The 10,223-nt window shown below is 60.6% G+C and overlaps 1 protein-coding gene across 1 annotated transcript; it reads right to left on the reverse strand.

Moving 5' to 3' along the window:
* Window positions 1–1,919: 1,919 nt before the first annotated feature.
* LOC135406438 (serine/threonine-protein kinase pim-1-like) lies at window positions 1,920–7,705 on the reverse strand. The gene is made up of 6 exons (XM_064640824.1): window positions 6,326–7,705; window positions 5,754–6,120; window positions 4,938–5,114; window positions 4,516–4,669; window positions 3,068–4,326; window positions 1,920–2,563 (listed from the first exon to the last, which is right to left on the reverse strand). Exons 1-4 carry the CDS (start codon window positions 6,968–6,970, stop codon window positions 4,563–4,565), a joined length of 1,296 nt encoding a protein of 431 aa, XP_064496894.1. The 5' UTR covers window positions 6,971–7,705; the 3' UTR covers window positions 1,920–2,563; window positions 3,068–4,326; window positions 4,516–4,562.
* Between the last annotated feature and the right edge of the window lie 2,518 nt (window positions 7,706–10,223).

Here is a 10,223-nt window from a genome sequence, read left to right on the forward strand (position 1 = left end):
GAACATTTCTGCCCTCAAGCTGGGCAAGGGCCTGTGAGGTCCCTTCTCTCTGCAGGAGCTGATGGCTCAGCCCGTGACTCAGGGCTGGGCCAGGGGCTCTCCAGCTGCCCCTGCCCTGGCCTGTGACAGCCCAGCACAAGGCCCCTGGCTGGCACAGGCCCTGGGAGATCCCCTGTGCCTGAGGGCCTGGGCTCCCTCCAGCAACGGGGCTTCTCTTTGGGCTGCCCCGTCCCTCGTGCTGAGCGCAGGATGGGACAGCAGCAGGCACAGCTGGGCCCTGTCTGTGCCCGCAGCTGAAAGGAGCAGCCTGGGCACAGCACGGGGAGGCTGCTGCTGGCAGGGCACAGCAAAGGGCCCGGGCAGGCTGGGCACTGGCACCCCCTTGTCCTTCCCTCAGCGTCACCCCCCCAAGGCAGTGCCCCCGGCAGAGCCCTGAGCCAGGCGGGAGGGACAGGATCTGCCTTCCCCGGGCTGGGGGTCAGGGCTGGGCCTTTCTGCTGCCTCCAACCAAGCCAGGCTGTGCTCAACATCTCAGCTGCCTGCACAGAGCCTTTGCCTCCCTGCACTCACGGCCCCCAAGGATCTGCTGGAGAGTCCCTGGGGAGGCTTTGTCAGGAATGGCCCTTGGGGGGCTCCTGAAGGCTTCAAGGGACTGCAGGGTTTTCCAAGGCCTTTGGGTTTTGCTTTGGAATCTCGCAGAAGTTTGTGCAACCCTGACCTCCAGTTCTCTGCTCTAATGAGTCCCTGAAGAGGCTTGGTCAGGAAGGGCCCTCAATGGGGCTCGTTAATGCTTGAAGGGACTAAAGGTTTATTCAGGTCCTTTGCCTTTCCTTTTGACTCTGAGTCTAGGAGAGGTTTGATCAATCATGGTCTCCAATTCTCTGCTTTAATTAGTCCCTGGAGAGGCTTTGTCAGTAGGTCCTCCAGGGTTTTTAAGGAGCTTTGGGATTTCCTTTGGAAACTGAGCCTTTGAGAGCTTTGTGCAATCATGGCCTCCAATCCTCTCCTCCAACCAGTCCATGAGGAGCCTGTCTTGGGAATGGCCCTCAGTGGGACCCATTAATGCTTTGAGATACTTTGGGTTCTCCTTCTGACTTTCACTTCTGGACAGGTTTGTGCAATCTCCCCTCAGTACCTGAGGTTCAAGGACTCAGCACCAAAAGCCCCCCGGGGCTCATTCAGACAAAGCAAGTCCTAACAAACCACGGCCCTTCCTGGGATTTTCCTCCAGTCTAGACAGTACATTAGGAATGTTGTCCCAGGAATCAGGGGACCATTGTGACACTGCAGGGCCCCAGGGAACTCTTTTGCCTGCGACGAGGGTCAGCACAAGAGACACCGACACCAACTTTGGAGAACAAGTGTGTAATTTTCCTGCAGTGCAGAGCAGCAAAGAATGACAAAAGGCTGAGCTCAGTAACGCACCTCATCGTTCCTACCAAGAGTGCCTGGAGTGAGTAGAAAAGCTCCCTGCTCAGTTGCCCTCATCTGTTCCCCTCAGCCAGGCCCGCCCGGCAGCGGGGGAGCCCCGGTCGCAGCCAAGGGTTGGAGAACCCCTCCCGGGCACGGGGAATCCCACCCAGGGCGTCCACTCGTAGGGGAGGGCTCCATCTGTGCTGGGAGGGGGTCCAGCTTTTCTGGCCTTGCAGAAACAAGCTCACAGAGCTACGAGTGTGCAAAACCATCTGGCTCCCTTCTCCTCCTGGGTTCCACCCACAGCCTGGCCAGGGCTTAAGGGGAAAACCCAGGCAGTCAACCTGCCCCATCTGCTGCCAAACAAGGCCACACATCCACTGCCAGGGCCTTGACCACTCTCTAAACACAGGAAGATAAAGATCACATTTTGCTCACAATCAGACATAAGATTTGATTAAGGAACACATTCAAATATCATTCACTAATGAGCTGAGACTCACAGATCTCACTAAGAAGCACATTTATTTTGTTCAGGGGCAGGTACACGGGGAGTCTTTCCACACTTCATCTTTGACCAACAAACATACACAGTTTTAGCTAAGGAGCAAATACAGGGATAAACAGACTGTTAGGTTGGAAGGTTCATCTAGAGCTCAGCTTTGGCTCAGGGCCTGTTGTTCAGCCTCAGCACTTCAGTGACAGCCACACAGGGCTTTACACGACACACACAGTTTCCAGATTCATTAGATATTCTCCCTTACTTAAGACATAGATGTTACTTTACTTTACACAGTCACCCCCCCTATTGCAAGTCCTTAGTTGGTCCTTTGGGGTCTCCTTCAGGGTTCTCTGGGGGGATTGCGGACAATCCCATTTCCAGTGTCCATCTTTCTTACAGGATGCACAGGGACTGCTCCCAAGTCTCCTGGGGGGATGTTTGAAGCAGGCTGCCCATGCTCTCGTCCTCTTCCTCTCCCCGGGGCACCATTTCCTCAGGGATTTCTTCCAGAACTGCAACTCCAACCTCCAACAATGTCCCCAAATTAGACTGATCTTGTCCCTCAGCTTGATTTTCCTTTCCCGGCTCACACCAAGGGCTCTGAGGGTGCTGCATTCACACCACAATCTTTCTGCCCTTTCACAGGTTCTGCAAAGGGAAAAACACAGCACCAGACATAACCTCCTTCCACTTCTGTTCCCCTTCTCAAACAGCATCAACTGCAACAATGGATTCTAATTCAGTGTTCCAGAACAGCCACCCATTGATTCCAACACTCCATTAAATTCTCCCTGGGAGCTGTTCCTCCGGGGGGGCCGCCAATCTTCATCCAATATTGCAAAATGCAACCAAGGGGGGACTTCTTCCAAATTCCCCCTTCAGATTGCCCACTTCCCAGCTCTAAACAGTAGACCCAAAATGTTACAATACAGAAACAAATACAAGTACAGAACAATAGTGATCCATAAAACAAAGCCAGAGACCAAATTCCAGAATACCAAAGGACCCACCCAAAGGGCTCGAAGATCCACAGGTCTCAGATGAGCAGGATTCCCAAAATACCAAAGAACCCCCCAGTGCGCTGAAAGATCCATACGTTTGACATGGGCAGGATTCCCCAAAAGAATGCCTTGTTATCCACTGGGATCTTACCTGTGTCCCAGACTGGGCTGGGGATCTGTGCTCTTCTGCAGCAAAGTCCTGGTGCTGGCGTGAAGATCCAGAGATCCCTCGGATCCGCGGGAGATCAGGCAGAGGTGTCCTGTCTGGGGGCCAAAAATGATACCCAAAAGCTGCTGAGATACAGCTCGAGCAAGCTGAAAACTAAACTGTCATTTGGGGTCATCCCAGATCGATTGGATTTCAGCAATTACTCAACACAGGTGCCACCTCCTCCAGCCAAGCCCAGGAGATCAACCTCCTCAGCAGCTGCAAGAGCGGGATGTTCATGTGCCTGCTGCCATCTCCCCAAAGCCATTATCCCACTGCTGCTGACAAGATGGGCAAGATGAGCATCTACCTCCCAAGATCTGCTGCCGCAAGAAGAGCGTGTCCCAAAGGATGTCCTCAGCCTTCTCAGAGGGGACGTCAGATCCTCTCCAGGGATGGTCCCAGCCCTTCCCAACCCGGACTGGGCACCAGCTCCAACTCTTCCCTGGAAAACAAACAACAAATTCATGAACAGAGATTACAAACCAAAAGTGGAAACAAGAAAAAAAGGTAAAATGTTAACCTTCTGTCAGGGTTCTGAGGAAGGCCCAAGCCCTGCAGGCCAAAGGAAAACCCCCCCTCCTCCAGCTGAGGAAAACCCAGGCCTTCTCCCTGCCCTGCTGCACTGGCCCAAAGAAAGGCTCCTAAGCCAAGGCAGCCCAAGCCTTTCGTGGCCTGCAGCCCAAAGCAGCTGGTGTTCTGCAGCCCCGCCTTTGCTCCCCCCACGGGGGTTTGTTTTTGGCAGGCTGGCTGCCCCTGCCCCAGCCCCGCCCAGCAAAGGGGCAGTGGCAGAGGCTGGGGGCAGAGCCGGGCTCCCATTTCACACCCAGCCCAGAGCACCCGCCCGCCCTCCTGCCAAGAAGCAGCTTGGCAGCCGGCTGAAGAATTCCTCAGGTTCCCCATCAGCAAAGGGGGAACCTTCGGTGCCCAGCCAGGCTGAGCAATGCCCGTGTCCGGGAGCACCCCCTGGGTGTGGACTCATCTGCAAACGGCGTGTGGAGCACGGCTTGGAGGAAGGGGCCAGAATCAAAGGCCATCCTCTTCAGCTCGCCGGCGTCCAGGTCAACTGAGAGCTTGTCATCCCTGACATCGTCCTCGATGTCTCCAGCAGCAGGCCCACCCGGCACAGCTTCTGCAGAGGCCCCTTCTCCTTCCCTGGGGGCCAGACCAGGCTGTCAGCGTTCTGCCGAGGGCCCAGCTGTCTGTGAAGCGGGACGAGCAAAACCAGGTTGGATGGTGGCCACCAGCACTTGGGAGACCGGGTCTGCAGCCCAGCTCCAGCACAAAGAGGGGCGTGTTCCCGTGGGATGACCCCCCCCCAGTGCTACAGGCTGACAAAAAAGTCTGGTTTCCTTTGGTTCTTATTGCCAAGAGATGTGTGGAGGTGTTACCTGCCAGGCCCCTGGATCAAAGGGAGCACGTGGATCTCTCCCGTCTTCTAGGGCCGGGGAATGTCCTGCACCCAAGGATGGCACAACAGGTCTTCCAGTGCTGGCCTGTCCGAGGGGCGGATGGACAAACACCACCTGATAAGGTGCTGGCAGCCTGGGGGGAAAATGGCCGGTCAGTTGGAGAAGGATCCTGTCCCCTCTGTCCCACTGTCCACGTGCCCAGGCTGTGCTGGCTGTGCTCAGAGCTGTGCCCAAACTTCTCCATCGATTCTCCCTTTTGGAGGAGAGCAGGATGGCAGGACACAGGCCACCTCCTCCAGCCACCCATGAGACACAAACAGCTTCAAGAGCGGCGTCCTCGTGAGCCCGCTGCCCTCTCCCAACACCGTTATTCCCCCCGTGCCACAAAGATTGGTATCCACCTGGAGAGACCCGTGCTGGGAACGGGAGCTGGTCCCAGATGGTGTTGGGGCCTTTGCGGAAAGGGTGCTTCCCGCAGACCATCTGGTAGAGCAGGATGCCCAGGGACCAGATGGTCGCCTCCTCGCCGTGGTAGCGCTTGAGGTAGATCCACTCTGGCGGGCTGTATGACAGTGTTCCTACGGAATACAGACGCAGTTCATCAGGTGGATGCTGCCTGCTCCCAGAGCCTCACCCCAGCAGCCCTGGCAATGTGGGGCCTGCCCCAGTGGCACACGCTGTGACCCACTGCCTTCTCGCCGGCCCCTGACTCTTGGTTACAAACTCTGGGTTGGAGAAGAAGCCGCTGGTGTCCAAGAGGGCAGCGGAAGCCCTGGCAAGGCCCAACCATTTCATGCAAGGGAAAAACCCACCCAGTGGTGGGGAAAAGCCGTGCCTTCTCCCCGCCCCACTGCACTGCCCCCAACAATTCATCATAAGCCAAGGCAAACAAGGCGAGCGGAGCAGCCCAAGCCCTTCCTCGCCTGCACACCAAGCCAGCTGGTGCACAGTTCTGACCCCCTTCTCTGCTACCCTCACGGGGGTTTTGGTCAGGCTGGCTCCCCCCTGCCCCAGACCCAGCCTGGGACAGGGTGGGTGGCACAGGCTGTCGCCAAGGCCGGGGCCTGTCTCACAGTAACCCCCAGCCCCATCCAAAAGCAACTTGGCTGAAGAACTAATCCTGTTCCCCCTCGGCCAAAGGGGCAATCTCCACTGCCACACCCGGGCATGGCCATGTGATGCCCGGCACCAGGAGCATCCCCCGGCTGTGGGCTCACCTGCAAACTGGGTGTAGACCGTGTCCTTAAGGAAGGTGCCACATCCAAAGTCCAGGAGCTTGGCCTCGCCGCTGGCCAGGTGGAGGAGGATGTTCTGGGGCTTGATGTCCCGGTGCAGGACGCCGCAGCTGGTGCAGTGCCGCACGGCCTGCAGCACCTGGCGGAACAGCCCCCACGCCATCTCCTCCGGCAGGAACCCCCACGCCCTCAGTAAGCGAGAGAGGTCCTGAGACGGCTCCGGATGCTCCATCACCAACAGGAACCCGTTGGGGAGCTCGAACCACTCCAGCAGCTGGATGACCCCAGGGAAGCCATTGGACACCTTGTCCAGCAGCACGATCTCCAGGGGGGCCCGGGTGCCGTCGGGCTGCGGGGGGACCACGGGGTCGTCAGTGGGGCTGATGCCGTGCCTGTCTGCCTGCTCCCCCTCGGCCAGCCCTGGATGCTCCCCGTCCCCCACGGAGCCCACGCCCACTCTCCCTCCAGGTGTCCCGGCGGCTTCCACCCTGCCGGGCCTCGGCTCGTCCCCGCCCGTCCCGCCCCGCTTTCTGCCGCTGGCCCCGCTCGCTCACCAGCTCGCCCCAGCGCCGGATGCCATCCCGGGACACGGCTTTGATGGCCACCTGCAAGCCGAGGGGAAGGGCGGGTTGAGCTCGCCGCCCGTCCCGCCCTCCTCCTCCTCCTCCTCCTCCTCCTGCTGCACTCACCGGGGCTCCGTCCGCCAGGCAGGTCCCCGCGTAGACGCGGCCGAAGCCGCCGCTGCCCAGCAGCGAATGCAGCCGGTAGCGCTCGTGCAGCGGCTCCTTGGCCTTCGGTGCGGGCGAGACGTGGCCGTCAGCGTTGGGGCCGGGGCCCGGCACGGCCCCCGAGCGCCCCTCAAGCGGCCCGGGCCGGGCTTCCCCAGCCGCAGCGGGCAGCGGCGGCTCGCTGCCGGCGGCCGGGCTGGCGAGCGGCGGAGCTCTGGCCGGGGAAGCCGCCGAGGAGGCGGCAGCGGCCGCGGCGCCCGCGGCCCCCGCCGGCCCCGGCAGGCGCCGGGCTCGAGCCAGGCGGAGCCAAGGGGCGGCGAGGCCGAGCCCGTCCCACAGCCAGCCCCACAGGAGCGCCCAGCAGCGCCACAACCGGCGCGCCGGGAGCCGGGCGAGGGCGAGACCGCGCCGGGCCGCCCAGGGCCGGGGACGGGGCGGCCCCGCCCGGCACAGGGGAACGGCCGGGGCCATGGGCCGGGCCGGCAAGGGGAGGGGGGACCGGGAACGGGACAGGGACAGCGGGAGTGGGACACTGGCACAGGGACACCGGCACAGGGACACCAGCACAGGGACACTGGGACAGCGGGACACCGGGAGAGGGAGAGGAGGACGAAGAGCTCGAGCAAGGAGAGCCCGAACAAGAGTCAGACGAGAGCGCGTCGCTACAGTCGCTGCTGCCGCCGCTGCTGCTGCCGAAGCGCAGGGGCCGTTGGTCCGTTGGTCCGTTTGTCCGTTCCCCGTTGGCCCCCGCGAGCCCCGGGGGCAGCCCCGGCCGCTCCGCTCCCAACCAGCCCCGGCCGCAGTCACGGAGCTCCCCTTCCTCCCGCCCCCACGCCAAGACCACGGCCTTTTGGAGCTGCTTCACTTTAGTTCAACTTCTTGGCTGCCAAGTTTGCAACTTCCCGCCGCTGCTCGGACCCCATCCCGCCCGCTCGGCCCGCGCTGCTGTCGCTTCCTCCCAGGCCAGCCGGGCTCGGCACTTGCCCCTCAACTTTGGCAAGGGCTTTGCTCAGTGAGGAGCCCCGGCACGTCCGGCCAGCGCCAGGCAGAGCCAGCCCCGGGGGAGGGCAGAGCAGGACGATCGGCAGGGGAAATGCAGCCCTTTGGGGTCAGCGCTGCTCCCCGACCACACCAGGGCTGGTCCTGTTTTCCCGCCTGGTTTGAGGGAAAATCGGCGGCTGCAGAGAGGATCAAGCAGAAGAGAATTAGAAGACTCTTCTTGCTGCCCTTTGGATGCCAGTCCCTCCTAAGAAATGCAGGCTTAATTTGGAATGGACACGATGGAGCAGCTTTTTCAGCACCCAATATTTAACAGCTGCCTTTCAGGGGACAATGGGAAAAGGGGGGAGAACGGGAGAAAAGGGGGGCTGGGACCTCCAAAGTGAGCGAGGAGGGGGCTGAGACTGTGAAACCGAGCAGGGCAGGGGGAAGAAACACCCCCAAACCGAGCTGGGGGGGAGCTGGGGACGGTGGGGATGATGGGAAAGGGGTGGGAGAGGGGAGAAAAGGGGTGTTGGACAGTGGGCAGGGGGACAGAGGGCAGGGGGTTCCCACATGGGTCTCCCCTGTCCCCCATCACTTGAGCCCTGGAGCGGTTCCCTGGGGCTCTGGGAGGGGGCAGATCCGCCCTGGGAATGTCCACTGCTTCTGTAACCCTTTGTGTGCTTGCTCTGGTGACAATTGTCCACAGATGCCCAAGCCCCCTGTCCGTCCCTGGGGGGCTGATGGGGGGACTCCCCCACCCAGTAACTGGTGCTGCAGCAGCTGTGGGGCAGATGAGGGTGGGAAAGGGGGGTCCGGGGTGGCCCCCTGAGCTCCCAACCTGCTGGGGGGGCTGAGGGCTGCTGGGGGGGCACCCCCTGCCCTGTGTCCCTGCACACCCAGGGCTGTTCCAGGTCCTGGGAAAAGCCGAGTGAACGGCCCCGACCGGGAGAGGTTCCTGCCCGGGTACATCTCCAACTGGGAGCAGCTCAGGCACTTCAGCAGAGATTTGGGCACCTGGGGGGGACACCCCGTGTGGGGAGACCCAGGCCAGGCCCTGGAACAGCCAAGGGGAGTTCCTGGAGAACAGACAGGATCAGGGGGACATGAACTGCTGGCACAACTACGACAATGTGGCCCTGTTTGCCCGGCCTGGGAACCCTCATTTTTGGGGTAATCTCCCCCACATCCCACCAGAAACTCCAAATCCTCCCAAATATTCCCCTGGATCTCCAAATGACCCCAAATGCCAGTAAAATGGTGGGGCTTTAGATGTCTTTGTTGAATGTCTTTGTTTTAAATTCAACAAATCAGCTCTTCCCACTGAATTTCCCAGGTCAGTTTGTGACCCCATGGATGTTTCTCCCACTGTGTTCACCCAGGAGCCTGGGGGGAACAAGGAGGATGTGGAGACCACCAGCCAGGTGTCTTCCCAATGTGGGAAGACATCACTCCTCCAGTGGGTGATGGAGTTGGAGCAGCAGACAAAGCTCTTCCCACAGTCGAGGCACCTTTAGGGCTTCCCTTACTGGTGGGTCCGTTGGTGTGAGGTCAAGGCAGAGCTCTGGCTGAAGCTCTTCCCACACTCCCCACACTTGTAGGGCCTCTCCCCGCTGTGGATGTGCCGGTGGCTGACGAGGTGGGAGTTCTGGATGAAGCCCTTCCCACAGTGGGTGCAGAGGAAGGGCCTCTCCCCTGTGTGTGTCCTTTCATGCAGGAGGAGATTCCCGCTGGTCTGAAACCTCTTCTTGCATTCCAAGCTCTTGTAGGGCCGTTCTCCAGTGTGGGTGCGCTGGTGGCAGATCAGGTTGGAGCTGCAGATGAAGCTCTTCCCACATTCCCCACACATGTAGGGCCATTCCCCGCTGTGGGTGCGCTGGTGGCAGATCAGGTGGGAGCTCTGGCTGAAGCTCTTCCAACAGTCCAAGCACTTGGAGGGCTTTTTCCTGGTGTGAGGCTGCTCATGGACATCCAGGTCAGGGCTCTGGCTCAAGCCCTCATCGCCTTCCCGGCACAGGGTGGGTCTTTCCTCCTCAGAGCACCCTGGGCTGGCTTTGGAGACCCTCCTCCTGGGGTACCTTCGTGGCTTTCCCTCCCCGCTGCCTTCCTGCGCCGTGGAGCCCTTCAAAACGGCCTCTCCCACCAGGCTCTGCCGGGGGGATTTGTCCTCCGGGCTCTCCGTCCTCAGCTCGGGGCCTGGGGCAGGAGGGAAGAAGGACAGGGAGGGGATTTGCCTCCGGCCCACAGGGAAGGCCAAGGACATCCCCCCAACTCCGGCCCCGGCAGGACGGCGGCAGCAGCGGGGTTGTCCTGCAGCCGGGGGCGATGCTCAGCTGGGAGATACAGGACAAGACAGGGCAAAGGGGCACTGACTTCCTCCTCACCTGCCTGGGGGTCCTGGGGCATCTTCCTCTTCCTCGCAGCCTCCTCCTCCATCTGGCCAAGGTTTGGGAAGGAGAAATCCTGCTGTGTGGGGAAAAACAAAGTGTGAGTGCATTGGCTTGTGGGTTCCTCCTGCCCAAGGCCATCTCTAGATGTTACTGGGCGGCTTCTGGCCAAGAAAACCTCCAAACCACCAAGATTCAGCCCAAAACAACCCTCTCAGCAGTGGAGTTCCCCCTCGCTGGTCCATCCACTTTGGGGTTCTGGGGCCCTTGCTGTGTGGGCTGCTGGAGGTCTCACATGTATTGGGGAACCCCCTCTCCAGGGTTCCCGCCCTCTCTGGGCTGCCGGAGATCCCGGG

Source organism: Pseudopipra pipra, chromosome W (genome assembly GCF_036250125.1).
Source record: "Pseudopipra pipra isolate bDixPip1 chromosome W, bDixPip1.hap1, whole genome shotgun sequence".
NCBI classification, from domain to species: domain Eukaryota; kingdom Metazoa; phylum Chordata; class Aves; order Passeriformes; family Pipridae; genus Pseudopipra; species Pseudopipra pipra.

Bases quoted from the DNA above. Each gene is read 5' to 3' on its own strand.
- LOC135406438 (XM_064640824.1), bottom strand. From the start codon at position 6,970: ATGGCCCCGGCCGTTCCCCTGTGCCGGGCGGGGCCGCCCCGTCCCCGG. The intron at 5,115-5,753 runs GTGAGCCCACAG...TGTATTCCGTAG, and splicing joins GGTCTACACCCAGTTTGCAG to GAACACTGTCATACAGCCCG. The intron at 4,670-4,937 runs GTGGATACCAAT...TTTTCCCCCCAG, and splicing joins CCCAGCACGGGTCTCTCCAG to GCTGCCAGCACCTTATCAGG.